General features: G+C 36.6%; 5 protein-coding genes across 14 annotated transcripts in view; 3 read left to right on the top strand and 2 right to left on the bottom strand.

The window, feature by feature from the left end:
- Positions 1-1,668: 1,668 nt before the first annotated feature.
- LOC116845613 (merlin) lies at positions 1,669-8,405 on the top strand. Of its 2 annotated transcripts, XM_032818522.1 has the most exons (9): positions 1,670-2,419; positions 2,556-2,685; positions 2,770-2,975; positions 3,614-3,841; positions 3,988-4,197; positions 4,300-4,406; positions 4,930-5,059; positions 5,689-6,024; positions 6,317-6,691. In XM_032818522.1, exons 1-9 carry the CDS (start codon positions 2,321-2,323, stop codon positions 6,689-6,691), a joined length of 1,821 nt encoding a protein of 606 aa, XP_032674413.1. In that variant the 5' UTR covers positions 1,670-2,320. The 2 variants fall into 2 exon arrangements, with proteins under 2 accessions (XP_032674412.1, XP_032674413.1); XM_032818521.1 differs by having other exon boundaries at positions 1,669-2,419; positions 3,988-4,406; positions 6,317-8,405.
- On the bottom strand, positions 4,810-10,967 carry LOC116845617 (peroxisome assembly protein 12). Of its 3 annotated transcripts, none has more exons than XR_004378278.1 (7): positions 10,606-10,950; positions 10,295-10,403; positions 9,978-10,189; positions 9,509-9,877; positions 9,350-9,435; positions 8,097-9,255; positions 4,810-7,932 (listed from the first exon to the last, which is right to left on the bottom strand). XR_004378278.1 is itself a non-coding variant. In XM_032818532.1 (7 exons), exons 2-7 carry the CDS (start codon positions 10,723-10,725, stop codon positions 9,141-9,143), a joined length of 1,011 nt encoding a protein of 336 aa, XP_032674423.1. In that variant the 5' UTR covers positions 10,726-10,780; positions 10,845-10,967; the 3' UTR covers positions 9,105-9,140. The 3 variants fall into 3 exon arrangements, 2 of the variants coding, with proteins under 2 accessions (XP_032674423.1, XP_032674424.1); XM_032818532.1 differs by lacking the exon at positions 4,810-7,932 and having other exon boundaries at positions 9,105-9,255; positions 10,606-10,780; positions 10,845-10,967; XM_032818533.1 differs by lacking the exon at positions 4,810-7,932 and having other exon boundaries at positions 9,105-9,255; positions 9,509-9,625; positions 10,606-10,952.
- A 1,377-nt stretch (positions 10,968-12,344) lies between these two features.
- On the top strand, positions 12,345-18,034 carry LOC116845616 (transcriptional adapter 3-B). 2 transcript variants are annotated; one of them, XM_032818530.1, is made up of 2 exons: positions 12,345-12,494; positions 12,560-18,034. In XM_032818530.1, the coding sequence occupies exon 2, from the start codon at positions 12,672-12,674 to the stop codon at positions 14,010-14,012; it is 1,341 nt and encodes a 446-aa protein (XP_032674421.1). In that variant the 5' UTR covers positions 12,345-12,494; positions 12,560-12,671; the 3' UTR covers positions 14,013-18,034. The 2 variants fall into 2 exon arrangements, with proteins under 2 accessions (XP_032674421.1, XP_032674422.1); XM_032818531.1 differs by having other exon boundaries at positions 12,369-12,489.
- LOC116845620 (ATP synthase lipid-binding protein, mitochondrial) lies at positions 17,666-21,060 on the bottom strand. Of its 3 annotated transcripts, none has more exons than XM_032818536.1 (5): positions 20,845-21,060; positions 20,225-20,318; positions 19,993-20,094; positions 19,315-19,420; positions 17,666-18,461 (listed from the first exon to the last, which is right to left on the bottom strand). In XM_032818536.1, the coding sequence occupies exons 2-5, from the start codon at positions 20,267-20,269 to the stop codon at positions 18,298-18,300; spliced, it is 417 nt and encodes a 138-aa protein (XP_032674427.1). In that variant the 5' UTR covers positions 20,270-20,318; positions 20,845-21,060; the 3' UTR covers positions 17,666-18,297. The 3 variants fall into 3 exon arrangements, with proteins under 3 accessions (XP_032674427.1, XP_032674426.1, XP_032674428.1); XM_032818535.1 differs by having other exon boundaries at positions 20,874-21,060; XM_032818537.1 differs by lacking the exon at positions 20,845-21,060 and adding an exon at positions 20,565-20,721.
- Positions 21,061-22,827: 1,767 nt separating this feature from the next.
- LOC116845612 (PAN2-PAN3 deadenylation complex catalytic subunit PAN2) overlaps positions 22,828-27,801 on the top strand; it is an 11,655-nt gene continuing 6,681 nt past the window's right edge. Inside the window, exons 1-9 of one of the 4 annotated variants that reach the window (XM_032818519.1) lie at positions 22,828-23,449; positions 24,345-24,532; positions 24,622-24,791; positions 24,859-24,979; positions 25,062-25,258; positions 25,334-25,547; positions 25,623-25,759; positions 25,966-26,112; positions 26,231-26,327. In XM_032818519.1, coding sequence (XP_032674410.1) covers positions 23,365-23,449; positions 24,345-24,532; positions 24,622-24,791; positions 24,859-24,979; positions 25,062-25,258; positions 25,334-25,547; positions 25,623-25,759; positions 25,966-26,112; positions 26,231-26,327 — 1,356 coding nt within the window. In that variant the 5' untranslated portion in view covers positions 22,828-23,364. Of the gene's footprint in view, positions 23,450-23,602; positions 23,855-24,344; positions 24,533-24,621; positions 24,792-24,858; positions 24,980-25,061; positions 25,259-25,333; positions 25,548-25,622; positions 25,760-25,965; positions 26,113-26,230; positions 26,328-27,801 lie in introns of those variants that run through there. The other 3 variants (XM_032818520.1, XM_032818516.1, XM_032818518.1) reach the window with 3 other exon arrangements.

The following is a 27,801-nucleotide window of genomic DNA, read 5'->3' as shown; positions in this document are numbered from 1 at the left end:
TTGTACTTTTCACACTTTTACACCTAATGCCCGTTGCACACTAGTGCACTCCAAACAACATAAATTTTCAAAAATACATTCTGAAGACGTTTTCAGGACGGAGGGACGTCATTAGAATATTCTTAGGACGTCCTTTGAAAGTGTGAATTGTCTGAAAATAGCTAATATCCAATAAGTTTATTCACATTAATTGAATTTTTTACACTTTCACACTTAGTGCACATTAATTCTTTAGAGGTTCTAAAAATGGCGTCATGTTTTCCGTTCGTGTTACAAGTGTAAATGCAATTCTGATACACTTTTCACTCTTGCTTAGGATCAAGTGTAAAAAGTGTATCAAAATTGCAATTACACTCGTAACACGAACGGACCTCATGACGTCATTTTTAGAACCTCTAAAGAATTAATGTGCACTAAGTGTGAAAGTGTAAAAAGTTCAATTAATGCGAATAAACTTATTGGATATTAGCTATTGTCAGACAGCTCACATCTTCAAAGGACGTCTTAAAAATATTCTGATGACATCCCTCCGTCCTAAAAGCGTCTTCAGAACGTATTTTGGAAAATTTGTATTGTATGAGGTGCACTAGTGTGCAACGGGCATTAGGTGTAAAAGTGTGAATAGTACAAGCAACTCGAACAAACTTCATGTCTGATGTCCGACGTACGACGTCTGATTGGGAGCAATGGCGTAGAATCACTTAAAGCATAGTGCTTTCAGCCAAATATTGAAACTGAAACTACGACGTCTGATATTCAATAGGAGAACAGCTTTCTAATATAGAATTCAATTTTCCATTAGAAAGCTATTCTTTTATTAGATATCGGATGTCATATAAGGGGTGCGTTCGAAAACATCACCCGTGTGTATTTTGTCACACTCAGATCGTTTGAAAACCCCTAGTGGGCACACTGACCATGCGACCATGGCCGTTCGAAAACCGTACTCCGTGGACCACTCGTGTGACTTTTCTCCAGTCTCTTTTGCGCGTGTGAATCGGTGAAGATGGTGGAGAGTGTGCAAAGAGTGCAATACAGTATGAAATTACTAAATTATTTATGGTTTTTTGTTCTTCGAAACATTCGTACAACTATTAGCCATCACGGTAAGATAAAAAATTTAAATACAGCAGTGTAGGTTAGCCAGGTTTAGGTTTATTTCTATAGTGATGTATATTGTCAGAATATTGTCTTTAAATATAAATAAAGCTTATTAAGCTTTTTGTATTTTATAGGTTCTGAAATTTTCTTACGAGATACGAGGCACGTTAAAAGTCACGAATCAGTAACAATTTGTGAAAAAAAATGGAAAATTTCATCCCGAGTCGTCATATTTTATGCATGGAAATTAAAAAAAATATACAAAAGGATGACAAGGGAAATGTCTATATATACGATGTTAAAGGTAAGGAATAATAAATAAGTTTATAAATTTCCTTAGGCCTGGTGCCCACGATGCTAGAAATCGATCCGAGTTCTCGGACCGAGGAATATATAATCAATTAACTTTCCAGATAACTAAATTATAAATTAATAATTACTAAATTAATTAATTAATTACTAAATTTATTAATTTATTATTATTTTGCTGAGAAGCAATTATAGCTAATGTCGAAATACGCTTTCGATCATTTTATACAACATATGTAGGCACAACACACATGTAGTATGTCACATTGAGCATTCTTCCATGGCTGTCGAAAACTCCTCTCGATACCAACTCCACTAACCCCACCAAGCCCATCCACCACAGCCACTTTCCGTCGTGGACTTTCAGTGTTTTCGAACGCGTCGCTACTGTTTGGTAAAAAAGATCGAGTCGTAGTACGACTCAACGTCAAGTCCAGCAGCCTTGTTGGAATTTGCACGACTATATATATTAGTGTATAGTATGTCACACACGCACGTGTGAGGGTGGGAACGAGTCATCGTTTTCAGGTATATACACTTACGCACGTCGATTACCCTGGCAAGAATATCAAATGTTCGATCATGTGTGAAATTCGCGAGTCAAGCAGGACGTGATTGTGCGAGCATGTGCGAGTGAAGATGTCGGCCGTTTGAACAATCTGTGCCGGCCGTTCGAGATTCGCGTTTTGCGATATGTCGCGTCGCAGATAGGTGGATAAATAAAAGGTTTCCCGTTCTGCTCAGAGCTCGTTACCACACATTGCAGGCGGGAGGGACCACAATGTGAAATGTCGATGCTTCGTCGAGGTGTTTTTCGGTGCGAGTTGTAATATCGTTTATCGTTCACGATAACGCTTTGTCGCAATAGCGATCACTGCAACGTGTCTTTCGCGATGCCGTTGCGAACATAATGAGAAGTAGGATGTCACCGTTCCGCAGAAAAAAGTCGGGGAAGTCCTTTCCCGTGAAAGTCTGCACCTTGGACGCGGAGCTCGAGTTCAACCTGGAGGTTAGTCGTAGTGCTTGTCACAGTGTTTATCATTTTTGCACAGGGCGTCCCTTGCTGAGCAGAGCTTTTGACACTCGTTGAGGGACACCCTTAACATCATTTCGCAAGCTCTAACGAATTCCACACGGTTCCACAGTGGAGATCGACAGGTAGAGATCTGTTTGATTTGGTGTGTCGCACAATAGGATTGAGAGAAACATGGTACTTTGGACTACAGTATGAGGATGCAAAAGGTTTTATCTCTTGGCTAAAACTGGACAAAAAAGGTTAATGCAATTAACTATTAATTGTGTGATACTGAATCTCCTGGGTCCATTGTGTTTGTTTTAACAAAATTAAATCACTTTTAGTCCAGGATCAGGGTATTTCACAGCAACCAACCACACCCTTTATGTTTTTGGCTAAATTCTATCCCGAGGATGTATCTGAAGAACTTGTGCAAGAAGTTACTCAACACTTATTTTTCCTACAAGTAAAACAGGCCATACTCTCCATGGATATTTATTGTCCACCTGAGGCTTCTGTATTGCTAGCTTCTTATGCTGTCCAAGCAAAGGTAATTCCTGTTGTTTCTGCTAAAAGAATACAATTTACAAGAATTAATATACAATGTATAGAAATTATTTTGCATATAGTTGATACAAGAAAGTAGTAAATTACATAATAAGCAGTAAATTATATCAAATTATAGATAGTGTTCATATTTATGTGCTAAATATCATGTACTTGTTGAATCATATAGAAGATATATTTCAGCCAAAAATATAAATTGCTTAGAGGAAAAGTGGATCAAGTCCAAAATCTGTAACATACCTATTAAATAGAATTCTATTTTTGAAGCAAGTAGACGTTGGATTTGTTCCACTTTGTCTCTACATGCTTCTTATATAAATAACTTGTTTATTAACCATTCTTTGACTTGTGTGTGAAGGATATTTTGATGAAAAACATGATAGAAAATATTTAATGTTTACAAATATAAAGATAAAAATGTTCATAGAAAGATAAATTGTAAAACGTGACAAATAAAATATTAAATTAAAAATACTTTAAATCAATAATGTTTTATAAAAATAGCTTAAGATTGTTTGCACACAGAATCAGTATAATGAAGTAATGTATAATTTGTAATATATATCTGATTATGATTATAACTGTATTGGACAAGGTATTGACATCTATTTTCGTTATCAGTACGGAGATTATGACGAAGTTTCATATCGGCCGGGAATGTTGGCCAGCGAAGACCTGCTTCCACAAAGAGTGATAGATCAGTACCAAATGACTCCTGAGATGTGGGAGGACAGGATAAAAATTTGGTATGCTGATCATCGCGGCATGTCTAGGGATGAAGCAGAAATGGAATACCTTAAAATCGCTCAGGATCTCGATATGTACGGCGTAAATTATTTTCCTATTAGTGTAAGTGTCGAGATGCCAACGGCGAGATTCGCGTCGGTTGTGTTCGCATCTGAATATAAATTCACTTTGTTTCGCTATTATACTTTTAGACACTAAGCAAAAATATAATTGATAAAGCATTTCAGTCTTTTGGTTTGCGTTTGCAGAATAAAAAGGAAACAGATCTCTGGCTTGGAGTAACAGCCTTGGGATTAAATATTTACGAAAAGGAGAACAAACTAGCCCCGAAGACTACGTTTACATGGTCGGAGATCCGTCATATCAGCTTCGACGACAAGAAATTCGTAATCAAACCCGTGGAGAAAACGTCACCGAATTTCGTGTTCTTCTCGCAGAAAGTTCGCATGAACAAACTGGTAAAGAAACAGTCAGATGTTGGCGGCTGGGTGAAGGGGTTGATAGCTTTAGGGTTGGACGAACATAATAGTGACAAAACTACTCACGTGTTATTTGTTAAGATCCTGGACCTGTGTATTGGCAACCATGATCTATTTATGAGGAGGCGTAAACCGGACTCCATGGAAGTTCAGCAGATGAAAGCACAGGCCAAGGAAGAGAAACAAAGGCAAGTGAATGTTATGAAAAAACACTTTGTTTTCATAAAATAAATGTTCTGTACGGGTATGCAGAGTGATTTATATTAATTCATAATATGTATCAATTAATTATGTATATATGTATTTGTGAAAGTTGACTTTAAAGTGACTGATATCAGCTAATTTTACATTACGTGCTCCTGAAACAATTAATTATTTAATATTAAAATGCAGCTTTTGTAATATTTTCCCTTGCATAACTATTACTAGGTCTTAACAAACATGCTTCTTTTCCTTCTGCAAATTTTATAGGAACTGACAATTAGACATGTCTATTATATGCTGAGGTCAGTAAATATCTATTTATTATAGTATATTTTTATACATTGTGTTAACAGATTTTAATTTACAAAAAAATTGTACATAGTTTTCATATACTTTGTAGATAAGATATAAGTTATGCACTATCCGACTTGATATTTGATGTAGTTTGATCATAAATTGATTTTTTTTCACACAGATGTTGTTTTAAAATGTTTGTGTTGTTATTAGGAGGCAAGTGGAAAGAAGTAAACTAGCACGAGAGAAACAGTTAAGGGAAGCGGCTGAGAGAGAAAAAGCTGCAATGGAACAGCGACTTTTGCAGTACCAGGAGGAGATTCGACTTGCGAACGAAGCTCTTGTAAGATATCACAAACGAAAAATAATATTCGTGGACTGACATAATAGTCTTAACATTTATTAGCACAATAGTAACTAAGACTTTTTAATCATCTGCGTCAGTATCGTACAATATGATTTGAAGTCTGCAGTGACAGATTTTTTAAAAAATCTAACTCTGTTTCTGTTATCTTGACACTTTGTCTGTTGTCTTGACATTCTGTTATCTTGACACTTTGTCGTAAAATTTCTATAATTGTAAGGCGCATAAGATGTAAAGAAGTTTTTTAATCAATTCAAGTCACTCGAAACCGATAGTATCTATGCTGATAATATTTAAATCGTAAATAGACATTTTCAAGGTTATCTTAAATAATCCTAGATTGTTGTATCGTATTTGTAGCTTGTTTTTAGGTGTTATTACAAGTATCTTGCAAAAATTTCATGTATATTTTTATAATTATCATCTCTTGATAATTAACGGTTATGAGATCTACAGTTATATAAATATGATGCGAGTTCTATTGTGTCACTAGATATTAAGGCTCAATTGTGTGCCAGTCTATGTATTAATTATAAGTGTATAATTTAATATACTTGGTTATATTTATACATTATATATTTAGATTGCAATTGATCTCCTGTTTTTAGAGGAGATCTGAAGAAACAGCAGATCTTTTAGCTGAGAAAAGTCGCGTAGCTGAAGAAGAAGCGATGCTTTTAAGCCAAAAAGCATCAGAAGCCGAGCAAGAAATCACTCGCATACGGTTGAATAACATGAAGACTGAAGAAGAGAAGGTCCATTTGGAACGAAAGACTAGAGAAGCTGAACTTTTAACGGAAAGACTGGTGCAAGAATCGGAGCGTAGAGCTGCCGAGGCGGAAAAATTGAAAGACGAATTGTTACGCGCAAGAATCGCTGAAAAAGAAGCCAAGGAAAAGCTGTTAGAGTTCCTCAGTAGAAACGCTTATAGTGCTACTATACCTGTAAGTATAAATCTGTTCACTTGTTTTAATATAAAATTATTTCTGCTTTTGCATTTAATTTACTTTTGTTTTGCATTTAGTTTTTTGTTTGTAATATAATCGCAATGTCGAACGTTAGTAGTTATTGTTTCGTGTTGTGTGTGTCTGTTTTTTCCCAAAATAATTAATATTATTAATTAATTATATATATTTAAGTTTAGCGAATATTAGGACATCTATTAGTATATTTGACATTTGGTGTAAAATATCACATTGCTGATTTACGAATTATTTGTTCAACTTGTCTATGCAGCCTGTGTCGAACTTGTTTCCCTCGACGCAAGTTCTACCATCGGACCTTCAAGCAGATCTTCAGAATATTCAACTCGATACGGAACCCCTACCTGATCTGCGTTCCTATGATCTCATTGCTGAAGGAGATGTCGATCAACTCTCGCTGGAAATCGAGAAGGAAAGAGTTGATTATTGGGAGAAGAGCAAACATCTACAGGAACAACTGCGGGAATTACGTTCCGAAATTGAAGTTATGAAGGTCGGCGAGAAGCAGTGCGAGTTAGATCAACTGCACGAAGAGCAGGTTCGACTCGGTGAGAACAAGTATAGTACATTGAAGAAAGTGAAATCTGGCTCTACTAAAGCTAGAGTTGCCTTCTTTGAGGAATTATAATACAAGTACGATATTTTTCCTTAAGAACTTCTTTAACACGGCAGTGTCGATTAAATGCTCCTCTTCTATCCCCATGCTGAGTAAAGCACTAGTAAAATTCTCTCAATTGAATTTGAAAATTATAAGAAAATGATGTATAGATACGTACGTACGTATACGTTATAGAATACTCAAACGTACGCTTTATACATGGAACGTTTCATTGCTACCGAACGAGATGTCTTAAGTTTTTTAGGAGAATTAATATCTTTTGGCAGAATTAATATCTTCTAATAACAAACGTTTCAGAAAGTAGATGAGGTAATCTACTTTCTACATATTGGAAATTATATTATTGACGACAAATCGAATTCATTTTGACCAAATTTTATCTTTCAATTTTAGATTTTATGTAAAATATAAATATAATACATTTAACGTTGATTATTGAATAATCAACTATGACTTTGTTGAAAAATCTGCTATTAAGATTCAGTCCGGTACTGATGAAGCATTTTGTGTATACACACAATATGTACATTTCACATTGTTATAAGATGCAGCATGATAGATGAATCTGCATGCTAACAGTTAAATGTGTGTAATCATTCGACTCGTCTATGAGAATGACACGAAGTAAATCAAAATAAATATGCTATTTTCATTCAGATACGTATCCGTTTTAATATGTATATGTATTCTTATAAATTCGAGTGAATATTTTATATCTGATATTGTTTTCAGTATGTTTCTCTATCGTGCACGTTTATCAAACATGTTTAGTAAATTATATTTGGCAATATGCCAAAAGATATAAAATCTTCGAAGAGAATTCTATTTTTATAGAGATGTAGCATGTTTTTCAAATTGTTGCAAGCCTGGTTGCGTTCAGCAAAATACAATTGCTTCGTAATCGCATAGTGACTTTTCTACTTTTCTCTGCAACATATTTACTTTTATTTTCCAAAGAATTGAAAATGCTCTGTGTAATGCGTTTAAATCTGTCGCCTATCGATATACGTCTTGCGATAATTCAGTTTAGAAGAATTCTCATGTACACTTAAGAGAATCGTAGAATACGCATTATGACAATGGAAAAAATTATTGGAAAAGTATATTTTTATTTATATGTGCACATATAAGAGTTCCTTCGTAAAATCTCTCTCACCTTATTTCGTTCTCACGAGTTAAATTATAACAACATTATCTGTGATTCATCTTGCATCATCATAAACTTGAGCATCGATAATTCATTTTCGTGCCTGTAAATGTCGAAAAAAATTATAAATTGTAAAAACTATGATTTAAACAAATTTTAAACGCTCCCTGTGTAATTTGGGTCGTGTTGTATGGATATACGAAATCGTTGGATTGTAAACAAAAGTAACGTCGATCAGTATTGTATGTGACATAAGAGAATGTGTACCTGTGAATATTAGAATTTCGGACTAACTTTTTCGATTTTTAGCTATTAATTGATATTTAAAATTCACATTGGACGTATTTTCGTTATCTTTAATTTGAAGTTTATAGATAAAGAAAGTGATAATGTCTATTGGCACTTTTTACGACGCACAATATTCTAGATACAATTAGCAGTTAATACTGATACTTGATGCCCAATGCATGACTGTTTCCAGTATGATTACATATATGTACAATAACTGTAAAGTGACATTGTGTCGTTATTGAAACTAAATATTGGACCATCAATAAAAACGGTAAATATTTTTTATTATATTCTTGAATGTTCTATTTATAAATATCTAAGTAAATCGTAAAGATTCCAAGGTTGACCAAAATAAAAGCAAAGAAAGACTAGAAGAGATTGATTGACATTTTGTCTCGCACACGAACAAAGGAATAAAATTCTCTCCGAAGCAGTAATTAGATTCAATTACATATTCTTAAGAAGAATGTGCCTTATTACGTTATAATGTGTCTTAGACGGTTTTATTTTGTTAGAGAGCGTTATTTGTACATAACCGGTAGTCACACTGAGCACTTTCACCGCATTAGCAATTCAATCTTCGAAGCATCGTGCATTAATACATCGAAATCACTTTGGAATGTTATTTGTTGCCGTTTTCCGACTCGGCGTATGTTTTACTATAACTCTACGATAGCGATATAATTTTGAAATTCGCTATATCGAAGATTGCTATATTTTATCGAAATGTAAGTTTGTAAAGATTATATTATAGTCATTAGTTTAGTGATTAGAAGCGATTAGAACCTTGCCATTTAATATGCTGAGAAGTCATAAGAATAAAGTTTGTTATTTTGAGAATAAGAAATGTTCTTCCTTTATTTACCAATGCACCTGTATAATATACAGTAAATAAATAATTGAACACCTTGGAACAGTGTGTGATGTTAGCTAAAAAGTAATATTTGCGCTGTATTTACACCCCTGAGTTTAAATTTTATACATAGAACAATCTAAATATATATATCGATCTAGACGAGTTTATGTATCTATGTATAGGCGTACTAAATCGTCCTCCGTGGCAGGATAATGCGTCACTGGACATCTCTTGTTTTCGCGTACTTCCGACAAAATACATTGATAACAAAAAACAAAACTGCAAGAGAAGATTTAAATGTTACATTAATTTAATCTAATATATATTCTGTAATATTAAAATATTAAAATAAAAGAGTATCTTATGAATTTACCCAGACACCATAAGGACAGTATGTATACGCTGAGGCATGTGGCAAAGTGGACAGGTACCTTTGTGACGTAATGCAGTCTTTGACACCTGTTGTAAAATAAAAGGATATTATATTTTCCTCCGTAATTTTCGAATATTCGATAATTGTATTTGTTTTTACATCTGGAGGTGGTGGAGATGGAAGATTCATAAGGTCTGTCATATAATTCTCTTGATTCCACCAAGAAAGGAACTGTAGGAAGAAAGCCCCCAACTCGAGGCAAGAAGTAACAGTTCTCTGAAACATGTCCCATCCATCGTCGAAGGTGAACGAATTATGTTTTAGTTTATTTAGTAGATCCATGATAGTTTGAGTGGACTGTGGCTCGGAGTATGTCAATGTAATACGTAACAGTCTTAGTAAGGATGATGGATACATCGATTCTTCTGATATATAAAGTATGTAACTGTAGATCTCTAAGGATTTGTACAATGTAAAGAGAATTAAATGTCCTCTAATGACACATTTACGGAAAAGCCTCTGCAATCTCTGTATCAAACAGTATTTAATTTTGTTTAATAAAAGACACTGATTCATGTAATATGTTTAGAAAGATAATAAGAATTTTCTTTTCGCATATTATACTTGCCCCTTGTGTTACGCAACCATCTGCTTCTTCAAATTGATATTTTAAGATGAGTTGTGCAAGTTTAGTTTTCAGATATGGTAATAATGCGAGTGATATCAATGATAGTATTTTTTGTTTGCGTGATAGTTTTTCTTTAAGTTCTGACTGACTAGTTTCTGAATTGACTACCACAATACGCTTCAAACCATAAAATGTTTCAGAAAAGGATGCAGCTGAAAATAAACAAGAAAAAAATTTTGTTATTTCTAAAGAAAGAATTACATAGATAAGTTAAACAAAATTATCTAGTTTTGAAAACATGATCTAAAGATACTTACAATATTTTCTTAGGTAATATCTCTGAAGAAGTATATTAAATAACAAATAACCTTCATCTTCCCATTGAAGAACATGTCTATATCTTTCAGGATTGAAAGATACAAGAAACTAAAATTGTTAAAAATTTATATGATTAAAAATTTTGATATATAAAAGCAAATATACATATAATTTGTTTAAAATATTTTTTGCTTTGCAAAAAGTATGTGATTATCGTCAATTTGCTGTAATTTTAGTTTTTAAGACATACTTTTCTAATATTGTATTATTCTAATATGTTGTATCGCAAGAATTATTTTGAGTAACGTACCGAAAGAACCTTTTTAAAAGCCGGTTCAAGAGTAGATGCAAGTGATTTCTGTGCAAGAATTTCAAAAAGAGTAGGCCTATTATATACAGTTCCAGTTAAATAAGCACCCTTTTCTGCCATGTTACTATTTATGTAGAAATCTACTGGTCATTCTTTGTTTTGAAATTAAACTAACCTGTATAAATATTCATGAAACGATATTAATACACGTTTTTGTCCTAAATGTGTTATTTACTAACAATTTTGCTTTTGACAGAATAAAATATATCTTCGTGCTTATCATAAGATATTCCGATCTGCATGCAAACATGTTTGTCATGATCAGTGACGGATACAAATGGTATGTTCCTTTTAGCTACACCGCTGAACTGGTGCAATAAGTTAAAGTGAGACAAGTATATTTTTTCTTATAGCGAATTCGGTAGCTTGCACTAGTGCGCACTGAGTTCGCATTAAGGCTTGTTTACAGTACATTCTTATATTTAAGATCGTGTCTTAAATACATATTTAAAAACATTTTAACTAATAAAATGATTCGTACAGATGTTATACATATCATATTATGGTTAAAAATATTTGAGGATTTATTTGAGAATTATTTAAGACAATCTTTAAATATAATAACATACTATGAACAAGCCTTAGTGCGCACTCAGTGCACACTAGTGCAAGCAACCGAATTCGCTATTACTCTAACTATTGCACTAGTTCAGTGTAGCTAAAAAGAACAGACCAAAAATATAAATTCCTTGCTTTATATGTACTTTTTTACACTTTCTTACGCTTTTTTTAAATAATGAGAAAACAATTTTTAATAATTGTTACTTGAAAATAAAAGATCCTTCTCTAATTTGTTGTCCTATTATATGAAATTAAAAGCTACCTAATTAACTATTGAGTCGTATTACTCGAAAATAAAAATCTGGCAGCACTGTTGAGCTATATTACAACCACGATTTTTCATTCTTCATACTTCAAATATTATTTCTTTTATGAATTATTTGATGTTTTACGCTGAAAATGCTATCTTGTATGTATAATATTTGAGGCGTTATTCACGAAAAAGTACTAAGGGTAATTCAAATTTCTCACTCTGTTTTTAAACCGCCTGTAAATCCGGAATCAGACTACGCATTGGAGTTTGAGGATTGCGGATTAAAGATTGCTATTTGACCAATTGAAGTAAAGCAAGCCAAAACTAAAGTTTGTTGATTTGTCGGAATCTAATAGCATGTTCGACTGGCTCTGGGTTAACTCATTCTGGATTATTCAGTTTACATTTATTGGTCGAACAAATACTTATAAGCTTTATGATTGGCTAGTAGAGACTTATGACGTCATTAATCACTCTCCGAGCGATTAACCCAGGGTCAGTCGAATACGCTATAAGCTTCAATCCGCAATCCTCAATCTTCAATGCGTAGTCTGATTCCGGCTTAAAGCCAGCGGCACACGGTGCTTGTTTTCGTATTGGATTACTTGCTGCATGGAAATACTCTGTTTTGATTGGTGAATTTGCATCCATCTTCAGAAATGCACCAATCAGAACAGTGTACCGCTGGCTTTAACTTCATTCCGAACGGAATGCTAGCTTTACTTGGGCTGCGTTCCGTTTCACGCATATGCGCGCATTTATCTATAGTTCATGTTACGTATATTGTAGGCAATGCGCGCATAATGCGTGAAACGGAACGCAACCTTGGTTAAAAGGAACAGGTCTGCAACCATAAAAAAGAGAGCTGGTCTATCTATATACGCATTATTTTATGATTAGTGGTGGCGAGAAGACCTAGCCTTTAACCTAACCTATACTTTGTAATCATATTTTTGTATTATCGTTTCCGTAAATAAAAGATATTTTCTGTAAAAAGTTAGGCGCAACAAGTGAGGTAACATTAAAATTCCGACAGTGATGGTTGCGAAATGTTTGAAACATCGAATATAATTGTTACAGATGCAATATGATATCCGTTTGAGGCTATCGAAGCTGGTCGCAGAGGTAACAATTTTCGGATCAACAACGTGACTGTTTCTTCTTTGTTGACTGCTACAATCCATTGAGAAATATGTCTGGGAAGGGGAAACAAAGTTCGAAGAAAGCTGTCGTCAAAGGGCGTGAGTCTGGCAAGACCGCACAGTCTTCACTGGTGAATCATTCGGAGACAAGTGCGGAGGCTCCAGAACCGATGATGTCTCTGACTGTTTTGAAGACAGTCGACAACAGTCGAGATCTGCCCAAGTATACCGAGCTCTTGAATCGCACGGAAGAGGAAGGTATACAAAAGGAGGACATCGATGCATTACAATTGGAGTTGGAGATGCTTCTGTCCTCTGCTGTTGTACGATGCCGTACTCTTCAAGAGGAGATCACCAGCTTGTCGTCAGCAGAGGAACGTCGAGACAGACGGTCGAAAAGTGGCAAGAGTCTATCTCTCATTGACAAGAAAGTACGTGAGGAAAAACTCAAGCCAAAAGATGCCAGCACTAAGAGTCAGTCGCCTCTGCACACAAAACTGTTCAAACAGAAGGCAGTAGGGAACTCGACCAATCAAGTGGTGCCGAATGTGCATGAAGTCGCGAGGATTGAGGGGACAAAAGATGCCCCAAAGTTGCTCTTACCGAAAAATGATACACCCAACAAGTTCTGGGCCTCTGTTGATCCTTATTGCACTGACATCATGCCTGACGATATTAAGTTGCTGGAGGAATTAATCGTCACACACAGTGACACCAGTGAATTCAAGAAGATCCCTTCTTTGGGCCGACACTACAGCTTGATGTGGGCGCATAGCGACTTGCTGCAAGAGGAGGATGCAGCTAACCCGAACAGAGAGAAGAAGAAGAATCGCACAGATATGTCGCACTTGATATCCAAGGGTGACAAGAAGGTTAACGGCATCGTGGGGCCTCTCACTCAGAGGTTGGTCTCCGCTCTTCTCGAGGAGAATGTATTCGTAGGGAATAATAATACAGAGAACAAATTGTTCCGAGACGGTGACCCGGCCGTCTTGAGGGATCTGAGCATACATAACTCCATGAATCTGGAGCTGCGGATGCACAAGGAGCTGGTCGAACAGGGGATTCTGGAGCCTGATGGGCAGAAGAAGAATCAGGAGGACGATGAGATTCTCGCAGAGATCAAGAGATGCCAGCAGGAGCTTTCTGCGTTGTCCAGTCACAATGTCACGCAGCTGAGGAGATTGCTGAATTTGGCGCAGGAGGAGAGCAAGAGGCAAGCATTGAAACGGAAAATCAGCAGCGCGGACAACGAAGTGATAGAGCACTACAAAAAATTGACTTTCGCGAAGCAAACGAAGACGCCACTGACGAAGAAAGAACAGGACAAGGCGTGGGCATGTCTTCGTATGAGGGAGAGTCTCTTGGAGCAATTAAACGTTACCAAATAATGACTCGAAAGAGTCCATTAGCTTCACTATCATTATAGCATAATTGCAGGAGACTTCATGGGGACTCTATTTATAGTTTACAGACACGATTTAAGAGATTTCTTTGGCATTTTTTTTATAAAGAAATTAAAAGACACGCATTTTTTAAGTTTTCAGTATATTTTTATCATACTTTGAGGAAATTGCATGGAATTTTTTCATAATTGAAACTCGCATGTTGAGTTGCAGAGCGCGTCATAACACGCTCGTGTTCTGCTGATGTGCATGATATAGCTCGTTGTTTAAAATAAACATAATAATGTTTAAAATAAACATAATAATTAAACTTATGATATTTACAAACCAAAGACGATTCACTCTGGTTATCAACGTTGTTTCAACTTTAATGTACACGTAGGGACAAATTTTAAAATATACATAGTTTTATAATATATACATACAAACATTTTATTTACATAGACTCTAATGCTGAAAATTTCTAAGTTAAAGGGAGATATCGGAGAGATATCTTGATTTTTCTTTCTAACGATAGGAAGTCGTGTTTCAATAGAACGATGCAACTCCGAGTTGAAGAGGCAAGTTTCTACGTGTCAATGACAATTGCTGATATACACATTTCGTGCAATAAGCTTTATAAAGTCAATACGTTGGTAATCCAGCTCAAGTTCAAGAGCGAAATTTGTTGAATAATGTGACCGTAAAAAAAGTTATCTTCTTCGAGGAGCCACTAAATAATACTCACTTAACCCACGATATTTTTTATGCTCAACTTGTATAAGTTGAATGTATTACCGATGCACAAGCTTCCAAGTTATCAAATGTATTAGCAGTAATACATCGGCAAAGAGAACCAACATATTAAAATATGTTATTTCAAGTAAGATTCTTTCATAAAAATAAATCGTGGTTTCACATTTGACTCAAATTTCAAACTTGAAACTTCTCCATGCATCGGATGCGTGTAAGAAAAATCTATTGTGTAATATCGTATACATGTATATTTGTTCAAATTGGATGTGTAGCGAATTCTAAATTCGTATTATATTAATGAATTTTTATCACAATACATAATTCTTTCTTATGTTACATCTACATATATCTCTTGGAGCAAGCTAATTTGTAGGCGTGAATTAAAGGAATTTGAAATTTTTTAGAAAATTATAAGACACACATCTTGTTTGCTTTTTTCAAATGCAGCTATATCATGCATTTCAGAACATCATTTGTAGTACACATGTTACGCCACGTGTTTTATAATTCAATTAATATGCAAGTTTCAGTTATGAAAAAATATGTAATTCCCTCAGAATATAATAAAAACATTGAACATTTAAAAAACGTGTCAATTTTTTTTATAAAAAAGTTCTAAAGAAAAACTTTTATAATTCATGCCTACAAACTATCCGCAGCTCTTAAACATACACATACACACATACCATGTACATGCTACATACCAAGATGCGTAGTGTTATGGACTTGAGATTTGATGCCTTGTCACAAGGATAATAATTTGTCGTCGTATGATCGTCATCGGAAAAGCACGGCATCGTAAGCCGTTGAATGAATGCTCCAAAGACCTACATGTAGTTGTAACATAAGAAAGAATTATGTATTACGATAAAGACTCAACACAATACGAATTTAGAATCCGCTTCCAATTTGAACAAATGTACATATATACGATATTACACAATCGATTTTTCTTGTGTGCATCCGATGCATGGAGAAGTTTCAAGTTAAAAATTTGAGTCGAATGTGAAACCACAATTCATTTTTATGAAAGAATCTTACTTGAAATAATACATATTGACACATTAAATCTCTTTGCCAGTGTAGCACTGTGATAATACATTTGATATAAATAACTTGGAGGCCATAATGCATTACTGGTAATACATTCAACTCATATAAGTTGAGTATAAACAAGTGTCGTTAGTTAAGTGAGTTATTTAGTGGCTCCTCGAAGAAGATAACTTTTTTGCATTATTCAACAGATTTCGCTCCTGAACTTGAGCTGAGTTATCAACGTAACTTTATAAAGCTTATCGCACGAAATATACACATCAGTAATTGTCATTAACACGCGGAAAGTTGCTTCTTCACTCGGAGTTGTTCTGTTGAAACATGATTTCCTATCGTGAACAAGAAAAAAATCAAATATGAATTCTTCAGTTAATTGGAGAAAATTGAGAAATAAAAATTTCCCAGTATCTTCCTTTAACATAGATTTTCAGTATTAGAATCTATGTAAATAAAATTCGTATGTGTATGTTATACAATCATGTATATTTTAAGATTCGTCCCTACGTACATTAAAGTTTAGACAACGTCCAGAGCGGATCGTCTTTGGTTTATAAATAGCATAAGTTTAATTATTATGTCTATTTTAAACAACGAGAACGTAACTCTTATTTATGCTTTAAAGTTATTCACGTACACATGAGGAGAGTGAGAAGAGTTTAAGTACATAACCATAAAACCGACGACTTTTTTATGTCACCGACTTTATCTTAACGTATTAGCCATGCTATATTCGTAATTATTGTCTAGGAAAATTTACTGATTATCTTTAATTGTTGCGAGATATCATGACGATTCGTACGTGTACGATTTAGACTAAACGCATTTAAATAGCTTTGAATATGCTAACTGTACAATCGCAATCTGATAAATAAATTATGTAAGTTTGTAAGTATGTTTATACTTACAAGGAAATGTACGAGTGTCCCTTTCCGATGCGCTTCGGATGTTGCTGATTAGGTTAAGATAGGAGAGACTTGCTTCTTGTAGGTACTTTCTAGCGCAGATTTAGAGGGTACCTTTTTAAATACCTTTTTGAGAAAAGAATCGATTTTTATATTTCTAAATATCTTTAAAACAATGGTAGAAATATGAAGAAATGTCTTTAATAAAACTGCGGTTTTAAAAGATCCTCACAGCGATCATCATTGGTTTTTTAGAATGTTTAGTTTTTGAAGATCACTCATATTTAACAAAATTTTTTAATTTTTTTATGATCATAGTGTATGATATAGTACCGTGTTCGTTGTTTCTTTCGCTATGAGGTGTATAATATACATATAAATGTATGTATATCCATTTACGAGTACTAATTACAATTTAATTTGGTTCCTGTATTATTCTACCGTTAAATGACTAAAATTCATAGATTGCTGTGATAATAAAGACCACGCAGCTTACCACCGGCCCAAGAAATCTTTTGGTATGAGGCTTATGGTTTCTATCAATTTATCACTTGGATACATTGTTCGACTGGACATAAATGTGATTCAGTTTCCATAAAATTTAATTATCGCATACGTTATACTATATGTATTTTTATATTTGGATATCGATCATTATTGTTTGACTATTGAAAAAGATCATTTAATAACCGTTTGATATTATTTGTTATTATACGAAAGTTGCGCCTCGACAAGTGCAATAGGACTTTTACTTGACATTCTTCCCTATAAAGGCAGAATTAATTATGTATTAAATTTATTTTTAGATGGTTTATATATAACACGCTGTATATAGACAGATTTGTAGATTTTTATTTGTCAGGTTTACAGTCTACGAAACAAGTATTCGAGTTTAAGAGAAACGGCGGGAGGAAATTTCTAAACGAACATTTACAAAGAAATCCACGATTCCACGACAAAGATGTTTATTCGGTATCACTGTACAGTTTTTGTTATCTTCGTTAGGAGAGTTACCTCAACAACGTGCATACGCGACGGCACAACAATGACGATGAATATCCCTTCCGGTGACAAAGATGTTCGAAAAGTGTACTAAGTCGCATGGAACCACTCTAACCACGGTGAGTACAGTACGTGCGTGTATGGGTATGCGGAGTGAGAGGCGCTGTCGTTTTTATCTTTTCTTTTTTTTTTAATTCCAACTTTCAGTAACGTCTTATTCGTTCGTTACACTGAAATCCGTAATGTGATAACAATGTGAGTTGTTTTATTAGCTACATGAGAAACAGTAGGCCATGAAATTATTATTGAAACAAGCTGAAGGCTTGGAAAGGGTCGAGACGGTCCGCGCACGATGGCGTGTGCAACTGCGTCTTGGTATAGTACAGCTTCTCTCGCTCATTGTCGCACCGTCGCACCCCGAATCCGAACCACAAATCCGAGCTTCCCTAATGATTTCATGGCATCCCGCATACCAGAGACAGCCGCCGCCTTATGGTTCAATTTGGAGCCAGATGACGCTGCCTTGGCAGTGACGCACTAAAAACTATATCAGCAATTTCTTATGCGGATATTGTGGCTTAGAAGGCGAATAGGAGCAGGAAAGCCATCATAAGACAGAAGAGACCCATGGCCTCGGACAGGGCGAAACCCAGAATGGCGTACGAGAATAATTGCTGCTTTAAGGATGGATTCCTGGCATAGCCGATAATCAGCGAACCGAACACTGATCCTATTCCAGCACCTGGAACAGCAATTCGTCAAGTCAGGAACGAATACTACTGTCACCTTCTCTCTTTCTCTCGCGTAATAAGGAAAAGAATTTTATTGAGCATTCTGACGTTAGTAGTACACTGTGCCAAACTGTGCTGTTTATATGACGCGTATTATATAATGATGTATGTTACAGAAGATCTTTTAGGTTGGGGTAACGAGGGGTTTATAAGCCTACTTTCTTTTAATAACAATATAATGATATATACACATATGTCTGTGTATGTATATGCATGTATGTGCGCGCATCCGTATTTATTAATTACGCGTGATGGATGAAAACGTATCTTATAACTTCACTTCCATGAAAGGAGATCTTTCCCCAGGAGTTGGATTTAAAAAGCAAACAGTATAAGGAACGCTATCATCAGGCAAAAAAGGCCCATTGCTTCAGACAGCGCAAATCCAAGGAGAGCATAGGAGAAAACTTGTTGTTTCAGGGAGGGATTACGTGCGTAGCCCATTATCAAGGATCCAAAAATCAAACCAATACCAACCCCTATAACGTAAAAAATTTCTTTACATTAACAAGATGTTAAAAGCGATTTTATTGAAAGAAAAAAAAATAATAAAAGATATTTTGTTAATTGTGTATATTTGTTATTCATACTGTATTAAGGGGAAAATACAGAGTTAATACATTAGAGTAATTTTATTGGGAAATATTAAGCCTACTATTATGGTGCACTGTATTATTGTGCAGATCTTATCATTACTGTCATATCTTATCTGTGATAGTAAATTTCATGCTGTTATTGCAAAGGATATATATAATATATATATATATATGATTTTTATAATTAGTAACTTTTATATATACATACCAGATCCTGCTACTCCTACTGTGGCGGCACCAGCGCCAATGAATTTTGCAGCCGAGTCAATATCACGACTGACTGTGGAGGTTTGGAAGTTACGTACAACTGGTAACTGTATCAAAATGTTACCAGTTAAATACTATTAATATTTGTATATTTATTAAGAAGAATTTTAGGTTATAAGTACACTTTTATAAATATAACATCATTTCTATAAAATTGTTACTTCAACATTTAGGTGTGTTTCAAAATATGAATTAAAAGTTGTCCCAAAAATTCATTAATAAAAATATCAGGTTATATTTTTACAAATATAACATCATTTCTATAAGATTGTTACGTCAACATTTAAGTGTGTATGCATACATGTTTCAAAGCATGAATTAAAAGATGTTCCAGAAATATCAAATCTTGGAAAAATCAATTTCAACAGCTAATTAATACTTAATTAAAATTCAATATATTTTATTCGACATTTATATCGCGAAATGCCAAAGCTTCAATGTCAAAAACAATCAATGTCAGTCTACATCTCTCTCCCGGCAATAAATCGCATAAAGTCCCGTAATATCAACGCGCCTCATTTAGATCGAAAACCCTTCACCTCAAACGATGTTAGTTGCTTATGTAACCTTGATCGCGAAAAGGTTATGCAATGGACAGGGGGAAGAAAAGTTCACTCACCAAACTGACGGGTGTCTGAATTTGATCCCGTTGTAAGGACTGGCTGTGACTGATCACGGCACTGCTTAACGGCCGCAGATAGGTCTTGCTGCCGGAGACCAGCTGTAACGCGCCGATGAAACAAAAACGAGCGTTTCAGGAAAAAAGTTTGCGCGTCAGGGTTATTATATAATAACGTGCACGCGGGCAATCGATCGCGTTATTCGATCCTCAAAATTCTCCTCTTACTCACAGTGGATTTGGCGATGGGGGCGATGAATCGACTGCAGGCGTACATGATGACGTTTATTGTGGTGCTGTTTCTGCGTGGACTCTACGAATGCTACCTGGAAAAAGGCAGGAAAATGCGAACGGTTATGGGTGACTCGCGAGCGTAAGTTACACCGCGACCTTCGCTGCGAGAATGCCGTGAAGCTGGTCGCGAGTCGAGTACACGCATGTACGCGAAATCGAACCGAAGCGCCGTATATTACGTAACGTCTCCGTGTCGACGTTGTCGGCCGACGATTTCTCGTGATTCCTTCCCGTCGCTCACTCGCGATCAGTTTCATCAATCGTGGAGCGGAATGTACCAAGACGACGAGAGATCTCGGCGACGTGACAAGAGCGACGACGACGAACACCGGGTGGCCAGGCGGCGATAAGCACGTTACGATAGAAAATGGCCGCCTTACTGTCTTCTTCGATCCGCGCACCGTGATGGTACCGCACGATTCGGACTCAGTTAAACTGACCGAACATGCACGATCGACTAATGTTCTCGAGAACGTAGCAAGGTAAGCTTTTCTTTCTCTTTCAGAATCGTCGCGCCACGATTTTAGCAACGAATAGCTGCGGACGAATTTTACTCACTTGCCAATGCAGTGGGCAGCCGCACTTACCAAAGAGTAGTGTCGAAGAGAAGCGATAGGAGGACCCGGCCCTTGGAATGTTGAATTGAATATGAGTGGAAGTGAGCGTATACGAATGCGTCTGCTGCGTGAAGACCGACTGACCTATCCCGTGTCGCGGACCACGACGGAACGAACCGACTTCCGCGCAATGACCTACTCGTGGCTTCCGAGCTAACTCCGACTACGTTATCGACCAACCGAATTTAGCCGAGTCCGTCCTCTCGTCCGTAAGCGGCTGATCAGTGCAAGCGTTCGCAGCGAATTTCACGATAAATGTCAGGCTGTTCGGTCCGTGACTTTTCGATATAAAATCATGATTTACCGAATAAGATTGTTGTTTAAGTAAACAGGTGAGTATCGGACTGACTTACGAGTCGCTCTTGGATTCTCTCTTGATTAACGTGATTGCTGCTACGTGAAGTTGGCGGCGAACGCGAGAGCTAGGCACCTATCGAACTTTTTCATGTCAACTCGGTTGCACTTATCAATCATGTAATTTCTTTCTCTAGTATAAAATTGTGAAAAAGTGAATAATTTTACAGTAGCCTAAGCTGCGTTCCAAAATTCTACTCGGGTAGAGTAGCATTTAATTGACCAATCAGAACGAAAATAACTAAGATTTCTTTATCACGATTGGTTAATTAAACGTTACTCTATTCGCTAAATAGAATTTTGGAACGCAGCTCTGGAAACGATACAAGATAATTCTAAGTTGATATATCTAGCAAATGAAACAATTTTGTCTTTTGTTAGTCTGCATTCATAAACGTCACCTAAGTGTACCCGTTGCGTTGGAGTGAGCGAGATACAAGAGTGAGATAAAAAGAGAGGAAGAGTATTCGAGTGACGTTTCCGAACGCAACCTTGGAAAGCAATCATAATTAATAACATCGTCGAATTAAAAAAATACTCCATTTCGCATGTATCCACTCCTAAGAAGAAGTTATTGTCATTGTCCCATGAGCGAAAATCTAGACATATTTATGACGTCACATCTACCAATAGAAAACTTCATTGCATTCGGCCTATATTCACTTGCAACGACCTATATTCTGAATCCTCTTTTATCTATAAAAGTGCCTCTAAGGCCCGGTTGCACCAACGTTATTTTGGTTTCAAGTGACACTTAAATATATGTCTATCTTTATTTATATAGAAAGAAAGATAAAGATAGATATATGTTTAAGTTTCGCTTAAAGCCAAAATAATGTTGTGCCACCAGGCCTAAAAGAGGCTTAGGAACCACCTGATTGACTGAGAAGCTACATTTAAGGCACTTTTATCGATAAAAGAGGATTCAGAATACGGGCCAATGTCTCAAGTATTTGTGGCGCTAAATGGATTGCATCCTATGATCACGTGATGGACTTCCGTACGTATTATGGCTTCTGCACACAGGACGCGGTAATGTTTGCCGCGTGGCGGAAGTTTGCGCGACAGCCAATCAATATGCTGCTTTCCGTAATAACCTTCTAGCTCTTACGGAAAAACAATATATTGATTGGCTGTTGCGCGGATTTCCGCCGCGCGGCAATCGTTACCGCGTCCTGTGTGCAGGAGCATAAGTATTAATTGGAGTGATAAGACTATCCGAGAAACAAGTTTCACAATTGTCGGGAGCGTCGCGATTGACCACGGTACGATTGGACACAACCAACCGATGCAAAGAATTATCTAGTGAATTACCAGGTCGAACCAATCATTACAACCTGTGTCCAATCGTACTGTGATCAATCGGGTCCCACCTACAATCGTCCCCGACGTTTCGATCGACGTTCGAAACGGGTGGGACCCGATGAACCGGTAATTACTGATAATAATTTCGACCTGGTAATTCATTAGATAATTCTTTGCATTGGTTGGTTGTGTCCAATCGTACCGTGGTCAATCGGGACGCTCCCGTTCGAAACGTACTGAAGAAGTTACCAGACAACCACTTCCGGTCCGCCGCAACATGGCGGGCCTCCTCTCGTCCGGACGTTCTCCTGAGAGTCTCTAGATCGCGATAGATCCTTGCTCACGGAATGGAACGCAGAGAAGCGCGATCATGAATTAGAATCGCGATCGCGCGGCAAACAGATTGTATGAGTTTCTCCGGCGTGTGAGAGAGCTCGAGCAAATACGCGTTAGAATGTGACCGTTTCTCACCGTACTCTCGTGACTCTCGTCGGCCAAATTCGGCAGACCTCCGTGTTCTCTGGTCGGCCAAGTGTTTCGCTTGTTGCACAGTTGCCAAGACGACTGACGTGCGTGCGTGCGTGCGTACGTGCGAGCGATGCGTGCGTGAGTAGTCGTGTGAGTGGATGCGTTCGCCCGTGCGTTCACTGTCCCCTCGTGGCCGTTCGTCGCGTTTACGTGGTGTGTTATGATAACAGACCGATTGCCGTTAGAACGCCGACTTCCATACCGTTCCAGCGCCGTTCCCGACACATCGATGGTCCGTGGCGCGATAGCCTGAAGGAAAGTAGTGCCTGTTATTATGGACTACCCGGTGTTGGGCCACTACGATCCTACCGTAGAGGCCACGGCCGGTAGCACCTGCGAGGAACAGCAAGAGCTGTTGTGTGAGTATCCGTATTGTTCCTGGTGTCTCGCGCGCTTCGCACCGCTTCGTTAGTCGCGTGATTGTCCGCCGTATGTCTCGAATTGAACGCGTCAAACACGTTCAATTTATATCGCGTATGTATTCGACCCAGCGTCTTTCGACAAGTTCCTCGCCTGTGTTCCTGTGCAATCTCGTTTACGCGACCAGCGTTCGCCGCCGTATGTTCGTCGCGCTGCATTTGTTTCTTTGTTTTTCTGTGACGTCGCGCGAACGCTTTGGCGCGTATGCATGTGTGTATACTTTATCAGCTGGCATCAGCTGTTCCTCCCGCGCGTACGTGGACGCAACTTCGCTCTTGGCGAACGTTGGGTTAGTGCTTTGCGAAAGACGTTATTACGGATGAATGTGCCGCTTGAAACAGACGGTTAGATATGCATTTTTCTTTATTGCAAAAATGAATAATTTTTTATTTTCTCAATATCTCGTTAAGATTAATATGAGGAAATGTCGGTCTAGGAGCAGTCAATTAGTGTGTGCTAAATCAATATACTGTTACAGCATGTTGCACTTTGCATGTATTTTGTTTTTATTTCCCAGGCAGTTGGAAACTGCAAATATTTAAGGATATACTCTGTCTTCATTCATTTTGTAGAAATTATTGGAATCTATCTTGATGTTGCATGTATTATATGTTAAATTTTCCTTTATATCTTATTCTGTATATATAGAAAATATATAAATTGTAAATATTAATAAAGGAAATCTTATGAATAATTATTCAGTAATAAATAGAGATGTTAAATATGTAATTAGTCTATTATTAAAAGAGCCATTTGGCTTGTCTCAATTTGGGGTGATATATGCTGAAAGTACAGGTCATGGGCTGTTGAATTTTCAACTGGTTCTCATTTCAGGGGAAGGAACGAATTATGTCTTACCCGGAGATGAATATGTACCTGCAGCGGAGCAATTTGGAGAGGATTTCTCCGCGGCTGAGTTTCGTGAGACTAGAACGTTGCTCGCCGATGGTGGAGATAGATTTGGCGTTTCCACTGCCACTTTCGACACGGTCGAGGAGCTTATGTGGATGGGAAATCAAGGGGTACATTATTACTGTCTAGGACTGCTCTTTGATTCGCTCGACTGATGCAAATTTGTCTTACTGTTCTCAATAACATTGATTCGTTGTAGGGTCACGTAACATCTTACTATGGGCCTGGTTTACAAAAGTATACTTCCTTTCAAGTCCACGCGACCCAAGAGATACGACACATCCATCCCGTGGATGAGGGGATCTTAGTGTTATCGCAGAGTCAACTGAGATGCCAATTGAGACGGGGAATACCAATATTTACACACACGTATGTTGATACTGTACCAATGGTATCATTGATATAGATTTTGGAGCGAGAACTTGGGTTTTTGTAGATCACTGAACATGAACGATATGCAGTGCATGCTACAAATTTCCCCAACCAGACTGTTGATGGGTGGACATCAGGAGAAGATAATCGATTTTAATCTCACTACAGGAAAAGAAACTGGATTAGTAAGGATTTGCTAGTTAAATGTTAAAGGAACTTTCTCTCTCTCTCTTTCTGAGTCCTTTTGCGATCGCCCTATAATTATAGGTACAAGTAGGAGAGCACGGTTGTGCGATATTGCGGCAGCACAGTAGATTTATTTGCGCGGGAAACCCCGCGGGGAGGATAGATCTCAGGGACCCAAATACGTTAACGGTAGAGCACACTTTCGACACACATAGCGGTTCCCTCAGTGATTTCGACGTCCAGGGCAATTATCTCGTCACGTGCGGATTCAGCAACAGGTGAGACATTTAGGACAAGCGAAAGATACTCGAATTATTTAGATATTCATGGAGCATATGCAATTGCATATTTAGTCGTCAAGGTCTTGCTGTTGATCGATTCCTAATGGCCTACGATCTGCGACAAATGAGAGCCTTGAGTCCTGTAACTACCTTAGTGTATCCTCTCTTATTGAGATTCCTACCTAGCTATTCGAGTCGTCTCGCGGTGGTTTCGCCACTGGGACAAATGCAGTTACTTGATACGATATACGCGAATGTGCAGCCATCAATGACGTGTTTGTATCAGGTTTGTAGATTTGTCATGTCACGTATATTAAGACCTAAGAAGACGTGGATAATACAGAGGTACGTGTATTATTAGGTTGCTACCGGCGGCGCTATGATATTATCATTTGACGTAGCTTCGACATCTCAGTTCCTCTGCTTCGGAGACACGGCGGGTTCGATACATCTAATGTCTACCAACAACCCAGAGCCTCAATTTAATACATTTTCTAGGTTAGCGACACATTTCTTTTTTAAAATAAATTGCTGTTATCCACCAAATTATTAATTGTTATCCGCTAAAGTTATTTTTCTGTCTTTTTTTGTAATGTATCTATAAAATTAAATGAGATATTTCTTATTTAATTTATCACACGCAGTCACGGAAAAAATTTTGTACATATGATAAAAAAATGTATATATACTTTGATTTTAATTAGGCCTACGGAATTTGCCGATCCGGTTGAGACATTACAACCTATTTCTTTCGATGATGACGATACACCACTTAGTACAATACCAATTGTATATTCTGAACAGCCACTTCTAAGTGATTGGCCGGAAGAGTTTCTAAAAAAAGTTTATAGGTATGTGCGCTTGATACGTTTAGTCCGTACACTTAGAATATAATCCAAGTGTAAATTTATGCGCAATAAATGTTTGTATAATCGAAGTAGACAAATATAGATTTTTGCTCTTTCACAGAAAAACTCCGCCGATTGATCCTGAAATTTTGCGCACAATGAAGATGCAGGGAACCATCGGATACGCGCCGAATCCTCAGGCTTTTCGCAGAAATCAAGTGAGAAAACAATATTCTCCCACTCTACTACAATATTCTCCTCCGTCTCTTCTTAAATTACCTTAAACTTTGTTCGCACGTTCTCCCGACGATTTCTCTAATCTCATTTATCAAATTTTGGGAGCCGTACTGGCGACGACTCGATGTCGAATTTGGCGTGCCGCTTTTACGTATCGTTGAATTGTTATTGCAAATTTACGTAAACGCATTGTAAGAATCCACCGTAATATCTGAACAATTTTACTACGTACGATATATCGAACCGTATAATTTCGTAAACAATATCGAATGTATTGTTACGTAGCCCAGAGATATATTAATATCAGCCCTTTCATGGCTTTGGTGGTGATCACTGGCGTGAAAAATAAGCAATATGCTGTCGGCGTATTAAAGAGCTCACTGCAATTAAAATATTAAATTTTTTAGACAAAGAAGAGGATTTGCTGTAATGTGATTAAGACTGATAACATTTCGTGATAATTATTGTAGTCTATAAAGAAACGTGATATATTTTCATAAGCTAGTCCAATGTATTCTAATTTTTCAATAGGGACATTGCAGAAAATGAACAATGTTTTAAAAAGTGTATTATAAAAATACACTATAAAAGTAATATCGGGATCCCCTCCCCCCCTCTTTCGTTCTGGTAACTTTGGTTTGTGTTCGAAAAAAATTCTAAAAAATATGATTATAACTCCAGAAATGAAAATGAAGTCGACATCGCCATTATTGCATTGATAGTGCAAAATTGACTTTTGCATTGCGTTATGATGAATATTCTTGTAAATATTCGCAAGAACGAATAGTTAATTTTTCTTTGTTTTGGTCAATATTATATTTACATATAACATGTCTATATTTAAATTAAAAAAAGGAAGATAATTCGATATACAAAAGGAGCGCATTTTAAGGATGCAATAATATCTTATCACTACTTCAACGATGTGCCACAATTTATAACGAATAAGCAAAATAATATATGATAAAAATGCATCTGTTATACACTAAAGTACCATAGCATGTAAATGTGCACTCTGCAGAAATTCTAAATATATTTTTATTATCGGTTTAAAAATACATATAGAAGTATCATAAAATACTCTATAGAGAGATGTGTCAAATCAATGCCATTATTATCAAATATCATATCGTATGTCTCCTTTATTTACATACAATATTAATAATTTATTTGTTTATTTATTTGGAGAGAGATCTACTATCTAGTAAAAGCTGGACTTGGAGTTATCAATATGCAACTGACAATTTTAACGCTGAAAATTTCTTTATATATATCTCCTCGTGGAGGTAACGCTCTTGAAAATAGATCTGCGTATCGCGCGAAGTCCTTTGAATATCTGAATATTTATGTCGTCGAAGAATATTTTTCAGGAAATTTATATACAGCAGCGTCTATACGGGAAAAAAAATATGCGTTGAAATTTGAGTATCGATAGTGTAAGGCTCAATTTTCTTT

Source organism: Odontomachus brunneus, unplaced genomic scaffold (assembly GCF_010583005.1).
Source record: "Odontomachus brunneus isolate Ranch 3 - 2012 unplaced genomic scaffold, Obru_v1 Obru_scaffold_054, whole genome shotgun sequence".
In the NCBI taxonomy this organism is placed as follows: domain Eukaryota; kingdom Metazoa; phylum Arthropoda; class Insecta; order Hymenoptera; family Formicidae; genus Odontomachus; species Odontomachus brunneus.
This window is presented reverse-complemented; position numbering and strand designations above follow the sequence as displayed.